The sequence below is a fragment of the Tauraco erythrolophus genome, chromosome 17 (assembly GCF_009769465.1).
Source record: "Tauraco erythrolophus isolate bTauEry1 chromosome 17, bTauEry1.pri, whole genome shotgun sequence".
Lineage (NCBI taxonomy): Eukaryota > Metazoa > Chordata > Aves > Musophagiformes > Musophagidae > Tauraco > Tauraco erythrolophus.
In genome coordinates, this window is record NC_141481.1 from 15,969,807 (window position 1) to 15,989,037 (window position 19,231).

General features: G+C 50.0%; 2 protein-coding genes across 5 annotated transcripts in view; one reads left to right on the forward strand and one right to left on the reverse strand.

The window, feature by feature from the left end:
* Positions 1–4,685, reverse strand: part of CRAMP1 (cramped chromatin regulator 1) — a 50,459-nt gene extending 45,774 nt beyond the window's left edge. Inside the window, exons 1-2 of one of the 3 annotated variants that reach the window (XM_086622135.1) lie at positions 4,642–4,685; positions 3,831–4,180 (exon numbers count right to left, since the gene is read on the reverse strand). In XM_086622135.1, coding sequence (XP_086478261.1) covers positions 3,831–4,180; positions 4,642–4,685 — 394 coding nt within the window. Of the gene's footprint in view, positions 1–3,830; positions 4,181–4,594 lie in introns of those variants that run through there. The other 2 variants (XM_086622134.1, XM_086622136.1) reach the window with 2 other exon arrangements.
* A 13,073-nt stretch (positions 4,686–17,758) lies between these two features.
* The window catches only part of IFT140 (intraflagellar transport 140), an 80,850-nt gene continuing 79,377 nt past the window's right edge, over positions 17,759–19,231 (forward strand). For both annotated transcript variants that reach the window (XM_086622100.1, XM_086622101.1), the window contains exons 1-2: positions 17,759–17,905; positions 18,820–19,041. In XM_086622100.1, the coding sequence (XP_086478226.1) occupies positions 17,759–17,905; positions 18,820–19,041 (369 nt within the window). The remainder of the gene's footprint in view (positions 17,906–18,819; positions 19,042–19,231) is intronic.

Below are 19,231 nucleotides of genomic sequence, written 5' to 3' on the forward strand. Positions count from 1 at the left end.
GTATCTTGGTATACACACCCTCTCCGCGGGAGAAGACTAGTGAATTTAATCCACACGCTACAGGACACACAACTTCGGTGGGCTGAAACAAACTGGACTGCTTTCTAGCAAGTTTTGTACAATGTCAAAAGATGCAACATTCTAATTCAGTCAATGCTTTCGGCTGAGTAATTCTTTTTCAAGAAAGAACTGCTTATTACTGCAAAACAAATCCAAATACTTGTTTGGGCCATTCTACACATTTTATTAATAAATCTAGAGCAAGGGAGTTAAAGACATCTTCAGGCCTCAGCTCATCATCATTACACTTTGTTCCTATTGCCTCCTGACTTCATTCTGCATTCAGAAATCGGATAAAAACACAGAAATGGGAACACTATACTCTAGTTCAAACTAAATCTACAGTGCATGATGGCACTGTGTTCCCCAAATGCTTTTACCAAGGCGGTCACAACGTACACATGCATCTTCTAACCACTTCCACTCCATAAAAAAGCCCTACTTCAAAACCTGTGCTCAGCAACCACGTGGCATGTTTGTATTTGAGAAGCAAACTCTCAGAAATCCCTCTTTTTCAGCAACCTTCTATTGGTCTGCTTCCTCTCCCCTCAAGGAACCTCCCTGCTTTTGAACTGTAATAATAAACTGCCCCCACTATTCCTTCAAGTTCCTCCTCTGATTTAATGCAAGTTATTTTAAGACTGACTTCCAAGCACTCATACTTCAAAAGGTGTGCATTATTTGAGATGGTGTAGACTACAAACTTGGAAATACAATAAAATGACGACCAACATTTGAAAATAAGATAATCATCATTCTAAAAAAAAAAAACAAAACACAAACAAAAAAAGGCATAGATGTAGATATGTGTGCAGGAAGTTTGATAAAACTTTCAGCAATTCGAAATGGATTGGCTTTTTTGAAGTGAAATAGTTTTCAAACTTTCTTTTACTGTGCTACTTTCTGTGTCGTTTTTGTCCTAAACTCAAAAGCGCAACTCAGTGCATAAAAGGCAAGAGACAGAACCCAGTGATGCAATTAAAGATCCCATTGGGGCAGTGTGAAAATTAGCAATACATTTACACATTCTACTAGGCAGAACTTGAGAATTATTACTAACAATCTTCCCTAAACCACAGTAAGGTAAAGTTGAAAATCCAGCACCTGCTGAGTGGGCAAACACTTCCTACAGTTTACAGTCAAGTTTAGTTTATCCATAATTTGTCTGCTACAATGAAGTGCCCTGAAAGCACAAATGCCAAAAGTAAAAATGGATCTGCAACAGACAGAAAAAAAAAAAAAAAATCAAAATTCTTTTGAAGACATGATCAGGACAAGCCAAGGCCTGCTGAGTCACTACAATTTGAAAGAAATTAAGTTTACTGATTACACTCCTTAATAATGGCTTTTGAAAGAGTCTTCACTTTAGAATATAAATTCTAAAAGCAGGACCACTTTAACAAAATTTTAAGGGCTACGCAGCATTACTGAAAGACCATGACAAAAACAAGTTTCTGGTTTCACTGGACCAAGTGTAAGTGTGGCCTACACACTCCTGCTGGCCAATGTCAAGATTACCTTTGCAGCTATCACCTTGTGTGACATGCAAAATGGAAGAGCTTCCAGCCTTCAGAGCTGATCCAAAACACGTGCATTCGAGCTTTTTATCATTTTTGTACTTAACAGCGTGAGCAGAAAGCTGGTGGGACAGTAAATGGAAGGATTTAAGTCCCATCTTCACTAGTAATCTCCACCCTTCCATTATTTTCCTGCTGGAAGCTAGCTCTGTGAGACACCTCACTCAGAATGCAAAGCCCTAAAAATTCTGGTCACAAGACATTCCATTACGGAGAATTCAGACAAGCCTGGAAAACCTCTGTGTGCATCCCTGAATGTAAAGAACTCAAATTAGAAAGGATCCCGCTCCGTCTCTGTTCTCCAAGATCTGACAGTTATCATCCCCACCGAATCAAGAGGAACCAACCGTAATGCATTCACACCAAAAGCAGCCAGGCGGAGCTGTGGCTGGTCTCACAATTAAAAAAGTCAGAGCATAACAGTAATTCCACCACCTCCTGTCCCTCCCAGTGATTTCCGAAGCTTCCCCAACCCTGACAAGGCAGTCAGGTACGGTGATTACAAGCACTATCTATGGCTGATTACTGAAACAGGATTTTCCATTCTGTGTATAATTTCAACAGGGCTATTTTGGAATCTGAACTGCAAAATAAACAAGTTTGCTTTCCAGTTGTGTCGGTCGGTACACCTAGTTCAAAATGGTTCTGCTGCTCTAGAATTGGACGTGCAGGTTTATGTGCAAAGACACAAACATGAACATACACCTGCACAAAGATCCACGCATTTTGTTCACACACGTACACGCTTTCAAAGCAAGGGAGTCATTTCAAATGCCTACATCTGACTTGTCAATCGTGGACAACACGTATTCCAAAGAAACACCCCCTCGCATTTAATACTATTTACAACTCTTGAAATAATTACCTGTAGCGAAACACTCCTGAGTATTCCAGCTGTTTATTTGGTAAAATGCAACTGGGCAAAAAACTACACAGGCCCTTCTGTTCTATCCTCCAACATCACGCACAGGAGTTTTTCACTTAAAAAGTTTAAGACATTAAAGAGGACTTACTAAGGTACTTAAAAAAAATTTAATCAATTATATAAACTAACTGTCAAGCAACTGAGTTTAAGAATTTTTTCATAATATGGCAACAACTCAAGTATCCCAATTTGCACTGATTTATTCCTGTACCACAAAACTATCGTAATCCATAATGTTTACCTAATGTCCAGCACGTGCACACCACTGTAACGGACCAAAGAGTGAGGTAGCTCCCAAGACACATTTAGGCTACGTGGAGTTTAATTTTGTCCAAGCAGAAAAGAGTAAACTTTGTTATTTCAAACGCTGAAGAAATCTCCGAGTGTTGTTTTTCTCCAAAATTAGCAGAAAGTAACACCCGAGCACTTTTGCACAAGGTATCCAAAATTAAGCTCCAGTACAGCGCGACTACAGTGCCAGGTGTCACCCAGTCACTGCTGAGCACACACAATAGCACCAAGATATTCAAAATTCAAAATCCCTAAAAGTAGCCGTCTTTTAGCTACTCAAGTAAGAAATGGCTTTGAAAAAAATCAAATTCTATCTGCAAGGCTAGAGCAAAAAACCATGTGTATGTGTGAATGTGCAGACATTCAGATGTATACAGAACTACCTGAATAAAACCTCAAATTATGTGGAAATGCCCAAACTGTTCTGAGAGAGTAATGCAGAACTCACCAAACCTTACAAACAAATATGTCAACATGTGTATTTCGTAGCTGCTTCCAAAACAGTTCCTTGGGTAAAATGATCACAGAAATAACTGGGGAAATCACCGATGTCTTGTGGGTCGTTTTCTTCCCTTTCTCCACTAGCACCCAGTGAACATTTTGTTATTGTCCAAGAGCAGAATTCAGAGCGTAGCCACCTGATTACACTGCTAGCTAGACTCCAATTTCCCAACCAAAACACAGGAATTCCCTAAAACTCAAGAAAGACGAAATGCAGGAATTAAAGGTTTGCTTCAATAACAGAGATTTTTTCCTCCTCCACACCCCCCCCCCAAAGCCCCCGTTTCTGCGAGTGCAAGAGGACGGTGGGCAGCAGAGCAGCTGGAGCCTTGGGACACAAAGAAGATTCCAGCCACGGTGAGAAACAAGCCCCAAAGCACCTTCCCCAGCGCCAAACAAAAGATGGCACCTAGGGGAGGGGAATGACACCCCCAACCCACCCCGCACGCGTGTTTTCGGGGTGCAGAACACGGTACCTTTGCCTTTTGCAGCAGCGCTGCTGCCAACCGCAGAGGATGCCTGAGAATCCTTCTTCAGCCTCTTGCTCTGAGGTCTGACGCTGGACCTGAGAAAATGATGCTGGTCCTGGCTGTGGGAGGGCTGGAGGGCGGCCGGGGCCTGCGCCAAGCTGGGGTTGGGTGGGGGGCTGCTGGTGGTGCTGGTGTTAATGATCTTCTCTTCTTTCTTTGTGCTGCTGCTGCCTGGAGCTGCCTCTCCTCCTCCTCCTGCCCCTTCTTCTTCCAGGGACTCCTCATCTCCTCCTGCTCTCTTGCCCAGCTTTTTCACCCCTTCCTCCCCGCTGCTCTCTCCCAGTTTCACTGTCATCCTGTTGAGGAGGAGAAAGAGAGAAGAGGGGGGCACGGAGTGAGCCCGGGGAGCCCCCCGGGAGGGAGAGAAATCCCTGGGCTGAGGGGAGAAGTTTAGCTGCAGAAATTCCTCTCAACATGGCCGCCGTTGTTTGTTACTAAATCCCCTTTCGTTTGCTGTCCCGACCCAACAACCTGTGCCGAGGGCGGGCGGGGGAAGGCCCCGCCGGAACCCCCCCGGAGCGGCCCAAAAGGCGGCGGGGCTCCCCCGGCACCCTCCCGGAGGGGCTCGGGGCGCCCTGGGCAGAGAAACCGCCCGGGCCAACTCGGGCGTGGGGAGCGCTCGGCCGCCGCCGGCAGGAACGGCAGCGGCCGGGCCCGGCGGAGCGGGGCAGCGCGGCCGGGCCGGCCCGGCTGCTCGCCCCCCATCCTACCCGTTCCGCGGCCCCGCGGGCCCGGGGGGGCCCTTCCTGCTCCTCACCATGCAGCCGAGGCGGCCCGGCCCGCCGCGGGGGGGGGATTCATGTTCCGAGATGCGGCGGCGGCTTCTCCTCCTCCTCCTCCTCCTCCGAGCGTGCGTGTGTGTGTGTGTGTCTCCGGGGCTGGGACTGGCCGAGGCCACCGAGGTTTCCAGCCCCCCCGCCGCCCCCACCCCGCCGGAGCCCCGCGCCGCTCCCCGCGGGGCAGCCCCGGGCGCGGCCGCGGAGCGCAGCGCGCCGGCCCCAGCGGAGCGGAGCGGCCCGGCCCGGCTGTCAGCAGCGCCCAGCGGCTTCTTTCTCTAAATTAGCGTCACCCCCTCATCATCTTCCCTAATTCCAAGGGCAGCAAACTCCGCGGGCACCCGCAGCGGCTGTTCCCCCCTCGCTTCGATGGGGACCGCGCAAGGACGGCGATGCTGCGACCCCTCGGCCGAGCGAAAAAAGTTTTCAAACATCATCGTTTGCTCGCGGAGCGGTCCTGGACTTCCCGAGAGGCACCGCTGAACAACCGTAATTCCAAATCTGACACTCCAACCAGCTGCTGAGGTGGCCGCTCACTCTGCGTCTAACTTCATAAACCCTCTCCATCCTAAAGAACTTTTTAAATGCTCAGAACAAAATGCCAGATACGCGAAACTTAAGGCATTAAACTGTATTATCTGCTAAAACTCAAGAACTGGGTTTTTCTTCTTAAGAGTGTAAAAATATTACTGACACCATATCTAAAAGAAGTCAACTTCCAAGAAAGGAATCCCTCGCAGCAAACCAGAAAAAAGTAGCAGTTGCAATGGAGCTGCTTCATCACCAGAGCAGGAGCCACAGTCCAACTTTAATTAAGAGAAAAGATAAAAACCAAGAGAAGGAAACTCTTGAGTATTACAAATAAAGAATGGAATTACCACAGACTAGGCTGACACCAGAATAACATGGTTTAGAATAAAGCGTCAGCATTATTTGGTGTACAAATTTGTGTGATCGCAGTTTATAAATTGCATTCCTGCTGTCGAAATGATGCTTTTCTCTCTAAGGATTTTCAGCTAAACCACCACATCCACCAATTCAGAATTATGTCGGGCAACGTTCCGTTCTTTGCAAACACTCAAACTCACTTAAGCTGTGGATCTAAACTCATATTAAACCTTGATTAAGTATTCACCTGACAGGTCCTCAATTACACAAACTTGCTCTCCACACAACAAAAATTGCAGAGTTTTCAGTTATTTTGAGGGCAGAAGTCTTCCAACTCTGACAGTCTGTGCTCGAAAGCTTCACTTAAGTGAGGTTCAAATCTCCCGGATTCCCAGTTCAGTTTTATCACCGCAAATTCAACGATGCACCTGCTGGGATCCCCCAACAATTAGCAGGGGGATAACAAGGAAGCACACCTTGGGGACAGCTACTCACAAGACCAGGGTGGCGAATCCCGGCGCCTGCCCCATTTCCCAGCAGCTGGCTCCTTACTCCGTCCTGCCCAAACCCCGCGGCCGTGCCCCGCACCCGGGCCACCCATTTCGGCTGCCTTCTCCTTTCGCCTTGCACCCACTTTTTCTCCCGAAGGGAAAACCTTACCAGCCCCGCCGCTCTGGTGCTCTACACCGCCATGCTCGGCCGCCGTGCCCTCGCTCCGCCTCCGCTCAGCGGTGAGATCCCGCAGACCCCGGCGCCGCCGCGCCCCGCTGACCGACGGCCCGGACAGCGGAGCCGCGCCAGGGCGGGCCGGACCGCACCGCTCCCCGCGGGGGCCCGAACGTGCCGCGGGGGCCCAAACCGCCCCTTCCCTCCCCGCCACAGCAGCGGAGGGCCCCGCGGGAGGCCCCAGCCCCGCTCCGAGCCTCACCTGCCGCATCAATACCGCCGCGCAGCCTCCGCGCTCCAGCTCTCCCGCCGGCGGCTGTCTCGGCTCCTCCGGCACCCGCCAGCGCGGGAGGGGGCCGGCGCGGAGCCCAGCGGCCCTCCCAGCTTGGCCGGCGGCAGCAGCCCCGCTCCCGGCCGGGCAGGCGACCTCTCTTCCCCAGGCCGCTCCGACACGGCGGCTGCGCTCTCAGCACTGCCGGCTGCCCGCTGGGCCTCAACGCGCCCGGCCAGAGCCGCGGCCCCGGAGCGGGTGGCGGCGAGTCCGGCCCGGCGGTTCCGCTTCCTCGTCACCGCGCGCCGGGCCCGAGGGGCGGGGCAGGACACGGCGCGCGGGCCCAGCTGAGCGCGCCGGCACCCCCCGCCCCGGCACCCCAAACAAGGCGCCCCATTGGCTGGCGGCGAGCGGGAGCGAGGCTGGAGGCGGGGCCGGGGCGCCTACGCCAGCCAAACAAAGCGCGACGCGGGGTGGCTGACGACAGCTGAACGCGGAGGAAGAGGCGTCAAGCGGTATCCGTCAGGGGGCGGGACGAGCGCGGAGAGCTGGCTGCTGATTGGCTAAAGGAAAAGCCAATTGCGGGCCGTACAGCCGGGGCCCTCGGCGGCGGCGCAGGACCCCATTGGTCGGGCAGCTGCCGATTTGCACGCGGTGGGGCGGTTATGGCGTGCCGGGAAATGGCGGCGGCCGCGGGCGGGACGCTGCGGCTCCGCTCCGTTCGCCCCGCGGCCCTGGCGCTCCGCTCTCGGCCGGGCGGTAAGGGCGGGGCGGGGCTGCCCCGCCCCGCCGCCGTGCCCGCCCGCCCGCCCGCCCGGAGGGCTCTCTGGGTGAGTTCGCCTCCGCGGCCGGGAGCGGAGCGGCCCATGCCGGCCGGGTGGGAGCGGGTGGGCCGGGGCCCGCTGTGCCCCGCAGCTCTCTGCGCTTGCCGGGACCGGCGGAACAGCGGGCCTCCCGCCCAGCCGCCTCCGCGCGGCGCCGGCCGCGGAGCCTGCCGCTGGCCGGTTCTCTGTTCGGTTAGCGGTCCCGAAGGGGCGGCAGCAGCCCGGGGGCACGCCGGGCCGCCCGCCGCGCTCCCGGGGCTCTGGGCGGAGCGGCGGCCGCAGCCCGGAGCGCTGCCGAGCTGCGCGCTGTCCCCGCGGCTCGCTCGGCACCGTGCCGCTTGCTAACTCAGGGCGTTACCGAGCTCTTCGTTGTCCCGAAAGGCACAAATAACCGGCGTGAAACCTCCTGGGAAGGGCCGAGTCTTCCCAGCTTCTAGTCTTCTTCCAGTTTGCTCTCGTGTAGGTACCCTTAAGTGGGATATTATTATTTTTTTAATAAACTCTCCAAGATTAAGAAGCGTTATTCACTGAATTTCATTTTGAATTGAGTTTTGTTTGCTAACCCGATGTTGTGGCCTGTTTTCCAGTGACTGCTCTCTCATACTTTCATGTGGTGGCTTCATCTTAACTGCTAGGAAGGATGATTCCAAAAATCTTAACAACTGTTTTGGTTTTTTTTTTTCCCCCTTAATAAATTATTTGTGGAAAGAACATTACATCATCCTCTTCTTGGAGCTTTGTGATTGTCACAGCAGGAAAGGATGCTGCCTCCTGAGGAAAAGCTTCATAAACTGTAGCTTAGAAATCAGTGTCTTAACAATTTAAACTTCATGATGGCATCTAAATTCTGGAAGGCTGGGCTCACATGGAGGGTGTTGCAAGTAATTATGGTGAACTAAACTTGAGCATTCTATGTGCTCTGCATCATCTCCTATAAACACGCTGTAAAGCACAGCTGTGAGCAACCGAGCGTATTGCTATAAATGCAGTTTGTAAACAAAAAAGAGCCAAATTAGAATCATAGAATCACAGAACGGTTTGGGTTGGAAGGGACCTCAAAGATCATCCAGTTCCAACCCCCCTGCCATGGGCAGGGACACCCTCCACTACACTGGGTTGCCTAAAGCCTCATCCAACCTGGCCTTGAACACTGCCAGGGATGGGGCAGCCACAGCTTCTCTGGGCAACTTGTGCCAGTGCCTCAGCACCCTCAGAGGGAAGAATTTCTTCCTTAGATCTCATCGAAGTCTCCCCTCTTTCAGTTTAAATCCATTGCCCCTTGTCCTGTCACTACATGCCCTTGTAAAAAGCCCCTCTCCAGCTTTCCTGTAGCCCCTTTAGGCACTGGAAGGTGCTGGAAGGTCTCCCCAGAGCCTTCTCTTCTCCAGGCTGAACAGCCCCAACTCTCTCAGCCTGTCTCCAGAGAAGAGGTGCTCCAGCCCTCGCATCATCTCTGTGGTCCTCTCTGGACCCACTCCAGCAGCTCCATGTCCTTCTGATGTTGGGGACCCCAGAGCTGAACGCAGCACTGCATGGGGGTCTCAGGAGGGCAGAGCAGAGGGGCAGAATCCCCTCCCTCGACCTGCTGCTCACGCTGCTTTGGGTGCAGCCCAGGACATGGCTGGCTTTCTGGGCTGCCAGCACACAGTGGCGGCAGCCCCTGTTGAGCTTCTCCTCAAACAACACCCCCAAGTCCTTCTCCTCAGGTCTGCTCTCCATCCATTCTCCGCCCAGCCTGGACTTGTGCTTGGGATTGCAAACACAATCACAGGGAACTTCAATTCAAATTGCTTAATGGTCCTGTCTCCACTGCAGAGCTTTGAATTTAAATCTACATCTTAATTAGATTTTTTTGTAGAGAGAGTATTTTGCAGTTTTGTTATAATTGAGCACAAGGTCATTAGCTTGGTTTTGCCACTTGGTTTGACCACAACCAAATTTGACGATACTGACAGGAAATGATGCATTCTGCATCTCCAGTGCCATGTATTTCCATGGTGCTTTGCAAAGAGACACAAAGGCATGTTGGGCTCCCCAAGGAGCCCCGAGTTGAAGGTTTCCATTCTCTCTGTATGTAAATAACTTCACATGCTTGAACAGCCCCTTTGCCTCGAGAGGGCTGTTAAGGTGTGAAATTGCTCATGTGCGTAAATGTTTGGGAAAGACAGGCTGAATAAAGGGGAGTTGGACAAGAGCTGAGAGGCAGGGGGTGGGTTGAGATGTCAAAAGACACTTGAACTTTCATTCGTACTTTTTTCATAGTAGGGAGGGTCAGTGATTGTGCTCTGGCAGACCTGCACAGATATGGAATGCAAATAATCTTTCAGTGCTTGTTGCCATGGGTTTCCAGACTAGGCAAGAACTTTAACGTGGATTTGTTGCGCATCCTGTGTGTTTTGAGGTATGAATAGCGAATTGCATGTTTAGTAGAAACAGAGCGAGCAATGCGGAACTGTCTAACAGAAGGACAATAATACTCCTGGTTTATGTTGAGCTGTTTCTAATTTTGCATCTAATGTGCGTGATCATTACACTAGTTATAACGTGAAAATACTTTTCTGAAGATCTTAGGTGAAAAGCCACAAATACAGTGGGTGTTAATCTCTATTTTCATTTTAGGTTACTTAGAAGCTACTACATTTCATTCGTAACTCATTTAATTCTTAAAAGGCTCTTAAGTTGTTTAATCCAGCAAATTCTAATAGATGATCTCTGTGTTCCTAAAGCAGTTCTTTCCCATTCAGGTAAGGGGATTTAAACCAAAGCTCAGGCTCCTACTGTTAATCCTTTATGGCTTACTAAATAGGGAGTTGCACCTAATCATGCAACTTTATTTTATTTTTTTCTCTGCATCTGAGGTCAAGCCCTTAGAGGAAGGGAAGAAATACACTGTGTGTGACTACACTGCTGAGGCTTGTTCTTTGCCTGTCCTGGGACTTTAGGGACTCAGAGCTGCTAGGCATCCCTTATGAGCACAGTACTCAGGAGGGAAGATCTTGGAATCCTAAGATGCCCTGCTCATTTGTCTATTTAGGATATAAATCCTTTGCAGTAGGGTTTTCCTGTTGAATATTGGAGGGCAGGGAACTTTAATTTCCAGCTATACCTGCACAAGTAGGAATATATAGTTTAGTTATTGGGCAAAATTTTGTGTAATATTGAACCAGGTAATTATGAAAGCTGCGAAAATGGTCACTTGAGCAGAGACAGTCAACGTTGGGGTTTTTTTTAATTATTTTTATTCCAGTCCGGAAGGGATGACAGACCGGATGGTTGCTTGAGGCTCCTACTGGCCATGTATTTCTGACTTGATTGGACTATGTAGTTGCAACAGTTTCCTCATTAGCCTGGCTGTCTGAGAAAGCAAGGCATCTGTACGCACGGTCTGCTCAAACACTCAACTTCCAATCCAATGCTCTCAAAAATACTATGGACACAGCGAACATAGTCAGCTGGGCAGAGCCAAGGAATGAATTACTGACTGTGCTTTGGGAGCGGCACCTGAGTGAGCTGATGGTGTTACTACGTGCCCAAGAATCCACCAAGAGGAGATGCCATAAATGATCGAGTTAGAGCTCTTGCCTTGTGAGGGAGAAGATAAAAAGCTACAGGACTTTGTAAGTTCTGCTGCTCAGAAAATAATTTGTTCTGGAAGGGGTTGCTGAGCTTGTAGCAAGCAGGTTTAAAGCCAGTGTTTTGCCTCCCTACCTAAAGCCTATCTTTAAGTTCGGGAAGAGACACAGTGTGTTTCAAAGCAGTCTATCTCCCACCTAGTACTTTTTCCTGCTTGCTAACAAAAACTGTTTGGGTTTTTTTATTTGTCAGAAGGGTCCCAGTAATTGTTGTGTACTTGGAAAAGGCCTGAGCAACCTGATCTAGTTGGAGATATCCCTGTTCCTTGCAGGGGGTTGGACTAGATGGCCTTTGAAGGTCCCTTCCAGCCCTAACGATTCTATGATTCTATGATTCTATGAAAAGGGAAATAGTGTGAAACACCACATGAATCACACAACATGTTACACATGGTTAGGGTCAAGGTAAGTAATTGTGTGCAGAAACTTGGTCACAGCTTTACTAGAGGTGCTGCTTCTTTTCATCTGTTGGTGCGGAAGTGGTGTGACTTCAGAGGAATTACAAGTGATTGTGGAGTTGATCACGGTAGGAGGATTTGGTCTTGAATTGTCTCTTTTGGATGTGCTTGGTAAACCCGGCTGTTGAGGCTGAGTGCAGGCCTGGCACTGATGAGGACTGGAGATCGAGCCAGGCTGTCCCCCTGTCCCGGGCCTGGGCTGGACCCCTGCACCCAGGGGTGCTGCAGGAGAGGGGGGGTGGTGTGTGGGGCGGTGGCAGGAAAGCTTTCTGGGGCTATCTGTGCTTGGATGTTACTAGAAAAACTTGGCCACTATCTTAAAAAGTTACCAAATCACTTTTCGCACTCCGAAAGAGCTAATGAGCTCTGGGCTGTATAATCACACCCGGTTACAATCCGCGTTTATATTTCGTGGAGTTTCGACTGGATCAGGCTGTGTAGCAGCGGGTGTTTGACACATGGTCGGCGACCTGAAGAGTTTGTCATGGAATCTTGATTCCCGGGAGGCCGGGGAGCTCACCGTCCATCTGCGCCGGAAAAAGGTCCTCACAGGTTAATCTGCACCATCCTGACGACAACCGCCGATGCCTCAAAGCTGCCCGTTACGATTTGGGGTCCCGGCAGCCGGAGCCCCCCGAAGGTGGGTGTCCCAGGCTGGAGGCGGTTCCCCTGCCCGGAGGCCGGTGGTGGGACGGGGCGCGGGGCAGCGCTCCTTCGGGCACACGCCTCGGGTGCTGGCTGGGGCGCCGCGCCGGCCCCCCCGGCCCCCGGCCCCGCCCGGAGCGCGGAGGCAGCGCGCTCAGCGCCGGCGGGGCACCGCGGGGCGGCGCTCGGCACTTTCCGTCCCTCTTCGCTCGTTTCCGTGACTCTTCGGCTCGCGTTCGGGAGCTTCCGTGCCGGGGCTCTGCCCGTTGTCAGGGGTAACGCAAAGCATCTCGGAGCGAGTGCGGCCTTGGGCGCCGGGACCGCGCGGCGCGGCTGCCGGCAGGTACGAGCGGGCGCGGGGCGCCGGGATCGGCCCGAGCGAAGGCGCCGGGAGCCCGCAGGGGCTCGGCCGGCTTCTCCCCGGTCGGTCCGGGCCTGCCCCGCGGGAGCGCGGCCCGCCGGGTCATCCTGCGGCGGCGGGAGCGGCCGTGCCCGGGGAGCGCCGACGGGGCGGGCGGCCCCGCGTTTGCCGCGCCCGGGCGCGGAGCCGGGAGCCCCCGCGGGCCGCGGCGGGCTCCGGGGGCCGCTGCGCCGTGGTCGTTCCGTGCGGGCGGGGGCGGTGGCGCCCGGTGGCGGTCGCTCGGCCGAGGTGGCCCGCGCGGGTCCCGGCGCACACGAGCGCTGCCCCGCGGGCGGAGGAACCCCTCGAGAAGCGGGCTGGGCTCGTCCCGTGGCGTGTTTTCCTGCCCCGTCTCCCTCTGTGCCGCTTCAGCATTTAATCCCTTTTTGTTATTTACTTTTCCTGTTTCACCGGTTAGAGGAAATCGTATTTAGTCGGTTTTTGTACACAATTTTGTGTTCTCATTCTTCTTCTGGGGCTAGCAATTTTAACCATTTTAAAATATAAACCATTCGCGTTTCTTGTACGTAGGGATTATAAGAAAAAACTATGTTTCTGCATGGGTAGCTGTCAGGTCTTGTCAGGGACACCGTAGCAACGCGTGCAGAAAACTCCTCTATGGCTATGCTTGGTGGTGGGTTTGCTGGTAAGCTGGTACCAGTTCCACAAGAGCAGCAAACCTCGTCGTAATCAGCCTCCCTTAGGTGCTAAATGTGCTGACAGCGCTGTCACGCAGGGCGTAAAAGTAACTTCTTAAGAATTGTCACCCAAGACAGAATAACATTCTTAAAAACACTTTTTTTTCCTGAATGTGGACGGTTGTGTTTTGAAGTATGTGCATGTATTCTGGCTCACTGCTGTCACTTGTAGCCGTCGGAATATTGAGGTTACCTGCATAAATCCCAGGAAATTCAAACCAAAGAAATAAACACTATTTGGTTTGTAATTTGTTTTAATACTCTGTCAACTTTTAAGTAATGAATTCAGAAGTTTGTCTGGAGGGAAATCACCCCATATCAAAGGATAATTTTCCCTTACTCATGGAATTACTGACTCCGTGTGAAATCTTACGCATGTCTATGTTGGTGGGTGCAGACAAACAGAGTCCTTTGCCCCTGCTCTGAGATGATGGCCAGTTATTGATCTGCGTTGGGGCCTATATAGGTGGTGCATTGGTGGTGAGCTGATAAATCCTGAAATAAGGCTTGATTTCCCCAAAAGACCTGATATCCCAAACACAGGGCCACATTAGTGTGGGTGTGTGATGTCTGCACCAGACCTGGCTTGTGTCTGCCTGGTTAAGAACAGGGGCAGACAATGACCTTGAACCTCTCTTAGCTTTTCTCTGTTGGCAGACATTAATGTCATGTATAATGTTTGCCTGTGTGAACTTCATGAAGTTCGACACGGCCAAGTGTAAGGTCCTGCACCTGGATTGGGGCAATCCCCAGTACTGGTACAGACTGAGTGATGAATGAGTTGAGAGCAGCCTTACAGAGAAGGACTTGGGGGTACTGGTGGATAAAAAACTGGACGTGAGCTGGCAATGTGCACTCACAGCCCAGAAAGCCAGCTGTGCCCTGGGCTGCACCCAGAGCAGCGTGGGCAGCAGGGCGAGGGAGGGGATTCTGCCCCTCTGCTCCGCTCTGGTGAGACCCCCCTGCAGTTCTGCGTTCAGCTCTAGGGTCTCCAGCGCAAGAAAGACATGGAGCTGCTGGAGTGGATCCAGAGGAGGGCTGCAAAAATGATCTAAGGGCTGGAAGAACCTCTCCCGTGAAGACAGGCTGAGAGAGCTGGGATTGCGCAGCCTGGGGAAGAGAAGGCTCCAAGGAGACCTTGTGGTCTTTCAGTAATTCAAATGGGCTTATAAGAAAGATGGAGAGACACTTCTTACCAGGGCCTGTACTGATAAGACAAGGGTAATGGTTTTAAACTGTAAGAGGGTAGGTTTAGTTTGTGCATAAGGAAGAAGAGTTTTATGATGAGGGTGGTGACACTGGAACAGGTTGCCCAGAGAAGTTGTGAATGTCCTGTTATTGGATGTTTTCAAGCTCAGGTTGAACAGGGCTTTGATCAACCTAATCTAGGGAAAGATGTTCCTGCCCACGCAAGGGGGTGGGAAGCAGGTGATCTTTAAAGGTCCCTTCCAACCCAACCCAACCCATTCTGTGATTCTATGAACTCTTCTGTTTTTTATGACGTGCTTGTAAGTTGTTTCACGTGTGTCCATCAGGTGTATCCAATCTAATTACTGAGATCAGATGTCTGGACTTACTCATGTTCTATTCCAATCCTCAAAGTGGTTGACTTTTTCAGAAATTCTTGTCTCTTAGACCTTGAAAAAATAGAACGTGCAGTGCCAGAATCATTTGTAGAGGTAGTGCTACTTGGTTTTCAGTTTTCTTCTTTGAAGGCTTTTTTTGAAGAAGTATCTGTCAAAGCAACAGTAAACATGCGAATAACAGATTCCCAAGATGACAACAAGCAAGTGAATGTTGGTTTGGTGACTTTTACACCAGAGGTAATCCATTTATGTAAGCAATTTACATTTTATAGCAGTCTCCTGTGCAATTTTATATAGTTACTGAGATGGTGAAAAGTATTTTATGTTAAGGATCATCCATTATTTACATGACAATATCAGTGAATCGTGTTTTTGTAAGTGCTCATCTGCCTTTTGAAATATATACAGTATTGATTGAAGAATTGGTTTTGCTGCCCAGTAATGCTGGAAGAGGTAGTTAGCTCTAGCTGTCTGAACTGGAACAAGCTGACAGTCACCTGTGGCAACACAGACAACGTGGCTTGATGTACCCGTTAGTGAGCTGACAAAGAAACACAGTTTGTAAGCTTGACAAACTGGTTTTCTTCTCTCTCAGAAGGGAACTGGAAGAACTGCATAGTAATAAGTAATATTTGTGATTACAGATGCAAGGAATGCTTAACAGCAGAAGAAGGTGGCTCTAGAAGAGGCATTACAGCTGTGTGGTTTGGTGGGATAAAACCATTATTTCATACCAAGTGTGGTTGTTTTCATTTAGGCACCTCAAATTTTTATTTGAATCCAAAGTGAATTTCTCTATTAGTTCAAAGTTTGAGCCTGTATAGAGCTTATATTCAAATATGGACTAAATTCTTGTCCTGTTAAAGGAAAATGAAACAGATGAAATAATGAAAGTGGTAGAATGGGGACAGTATTTTGGAGCAGAACTGGAGATTTAAGAAAACTATTGAAAAAACATGAAATCAAGATGAAAACCACTCCAATTTTTATTTGAATGGTTTGTTGTTTGGGTTTTTTTTTTTGTGTGACGTTAAAACTAGACCCACATGCTGCTATGGGAATGCAAAGGATTTTGAAGGAGCCTGAGGATAAAGGTGAATGGATCTTGTTGAAACATCAAATTGTTCGTTATTAGGCTCACTACACCTGTTTCTGTTTCGATGTCTGGTAGTTCATGTTGTCTTGGCGTTATTTGCTGATAACTGGAGGTGTTTTTCTCCAGCTGTTTTTCTTTTGAGTGTGTGAGATCACACACCGCCGATCCCAAAGACGATCTCCGTATATCAGATATCAGAGATTGTTAGTGACTTCCTCCACTTCTGGCAAACAGCTCTGAAGAGAGCATTGCCCTCAGGTTCTTTTCCTTGGAACATCAGCTTGTATTGAGTATTGCCATTCGAATGCAGATGACAGATAGGGCAGGAAGGCTCTGCAGGGGGATGGGGACAGGCTGGACCCATAGGCCAAGGCCAACTGTATGAGGTTCAACACGGCTGAGTGCTGGGTCCTGCACTTGGGCCACAACAACCCCCTGCAACGCTACGGGCTTGGGGAAGGATGGCTGGAAAGCTGCCTGGCGGAAAAGAACCTGGAGGTGTTGGTCGACAGCCGGCTGAACATGAGCCAGCGGTGTGCCGGGGTGGCCGAGAGGGCCAAGAGCATCCTGGCTTGTATCAGCAGCAGTGTGGCCAGCAGGACCAGGGAGGTGATCGTCCCCCCACACTCAGCACTGGTGAGGCTACACCTGGAACACCGTGTTCAGTTTTGGGCCCCTCACTACAAGAAAGACACTGAGGGGCTGGAGCGTGTCCAGAGACGGGCAACGGAGCTGGTGAAGGGTCTGGAGCACAAGTCTTGTGAGCAGCAGCTGAGGGAACTGGGGCTGTTCAGCCTGGAGAAGAGGAGGCTGAGGGCAGAGCTTATCGCTCTACAGCTGCCTGAAAGGAGGTTGTAGCAAGGTGGGGTCGGGCTCTTCTCCCAGTAACAAGCGATGGGACGAGCGGAAACGGCCTCAAGTTGCACCAGGGGAGGCTTAGGTTGGATATGAGGAAAAATTTCTCCCACAAAAACGTTGTCAAGCATTGGAACAGGCTGCCCAGGGAATGGGTGGAGGTATCTAAAAGACCTGTAGATGTGGTGCTGAGGGACATGGGTTAGTGGTGGGCTTGGCAGTGCTGGGTTAACGGCTGGACTCGATGATCTTAAGGGTCTCCTCCAACCTCAATGATTCTGTGATTCCAGGAGTTAAACTGATCTTGCCTAATTTCAACCGTACAAGCTCCAAAGTGGTGACGACTGTTAAAACTTACATTGCAAGCCCAGATGTGAGACTTTACAACATAAAATCATAGAATCATAGAATCATAGAATGGTTAGGGCTGGAAGGGACCTTCAAAGGTCATCTAGTCCAACCCCCCTGCAAGGAACAGGGATATCTCCAACTAGATCAGGTTGCTCAGGGCCTTGTCCAACCTGGCCTTGAACGTCTCCAGGGATGGAGCATCCACCACCTCTCTGGGCAACCTGTTCCAGTGTTCTACAACTCTCATAGTAAAAAATTTTTTCCTAATATCCAACCTGAATCTACCTCCCTCTATTTTAAAACCATTACCCCTTGTCCTATCATAACTGGCCCTCCTGAACAGCCTCTCCCCATCTTTCCTGTAGGCCCCCTTGAGGTACTGGAAGAAATCACTCTGCCTGTACACTGACGTCTTTGGAGATGAAGTTCTGGTAAATTCTGAGTTGTTCACCAACTACACAGCCTGTGCGCACTACGAATCTGCAGGCTACAAGGCTCAATATTCCTCTGTATTTTTAAAATTTTTTATAAAAATGCCACCATGACCTTCTTCATGTCTGTGTAGTGTGTATTAACAAGATGATGCTGCAGCTTGATTTTTTCCCCATTTTTAAAGCACACTTGTTATTTTATATATAGTGTGTATATGTATTACATACCTAAGCATACCTGTCAGGAGTGTTTGTTTTCCTTGCACAGGTGGGCAGGCTGTGCCAGCCGCTGTTGGTATGGCTGTGTATGTGGATCATCGGGCAGAAGCTCCGGATTCAGTTGCTTCCCCTTCTCACATAGCATGGCACCCACTCCATCCGCTCCTGGCAGTCGCGTCCATCAGCACAGCCTCTGGGGGCTGCGTGGACATCTACCTGGAACAGGTGAATCGTCTGCAGCTTTGCTTTGGTCTTGGTATCGGTTTGTTGGTTTGAAACGTCACCTTTTTCATTTACATGTTTGCAGCCTTATGCTCCTTGAACCCCTCTCTCTGGATTTTAATTACTATCCGTGTCCCGTGCTAAGGCATGTCAGATTCACCAGCTACTAATTATATGTATTTTATCAAAAGGTATTTATAAATTAAATGGATCTTTCTATTGAAATTGAATTTTTACAGCCGTTAAGTCTTGTTGTGATGGTTACCGATTCGCTTTTTACTTCTCATACTATGAGAATGTCAGGCTTAAAAGTAAAATGGGTACATGCTGCTGGTTTTTTTTTTTTTTTAATCTCTAAATGAATAAAATGTCCTAATAAATGTAAATTTAAAGAAGTCATTCCTCCACCTTGAAACTTACCTGATTTGCTAGAGTCAGCGTGTTCCATTCAAGTAGGTTGTTTCCTCGTAGGGTTTCTGCCTGTGGACAGATATTTCCTTTGCATGCTCTAAACTTTACACAGGAGGCTTGCGTGGGACTTTGGTTTGCATAATTTTCAGGAAAAAAGTGTGCTATTTAGGGCAACGGTACTACAAGCCATCTAGCAGCAGACGCGCTGGAAAAGTTGACGTCTGTTAATATGAGTGGCCTGTAAAACACATGCTTCTCAAAGTGCATGATGAAAAACTGTCATCCACATTTTACAGATGGAAAAACAAACAAGCAGAGAGGTTAAATGACTCGCCTGAAACATTTTTGCAAACCACGCATGAAGGAGGGTCTGCCTTTAAGAGCTGTTTGAGCATTAGGTTATTCTGGGTCCTCAGTGAGGTGCTTTATTCTTTTTAAAAAATTGGGGTTTTTACCTTGAAATGTGCTTGAAATGTACTGAGCTTGCGCTTTATTTCCGTTTGCAGGGAGAACATGTGCCTGATGCACATGTTGAGAGAAGCTTCCAGGTCACATCGCTTTCCTGGCACCCTTCCAGACCCATTCTTGCAGCAGGCTGGGAGACGGGAGAAATCGTCATCCTGAACAAGCAAGACAAGGAGCAGCACGCTGTGCCGCCGCATCATGACGCCCAAATTGCGGTCCTGAACTGGAGTACAACTGGTACCCACCTTGTGTCTGGTGACAGGGTGAGTGGCTGAAATGCCAGATGTGTGTTTGAGGTGGAGCACAGCGTCGCGAACCCTGCGATGGGCAGGGATTATGGGATGGATTGCCAGGGGAAGGGATGGTTGCGGGGGAGAGAAATTTCCTCGCTTTAGGTGCGAATTAAAACTGTTAGGGAGCAAAGTCAAATCTCAGTGTTTTTCTGCAGAAGTC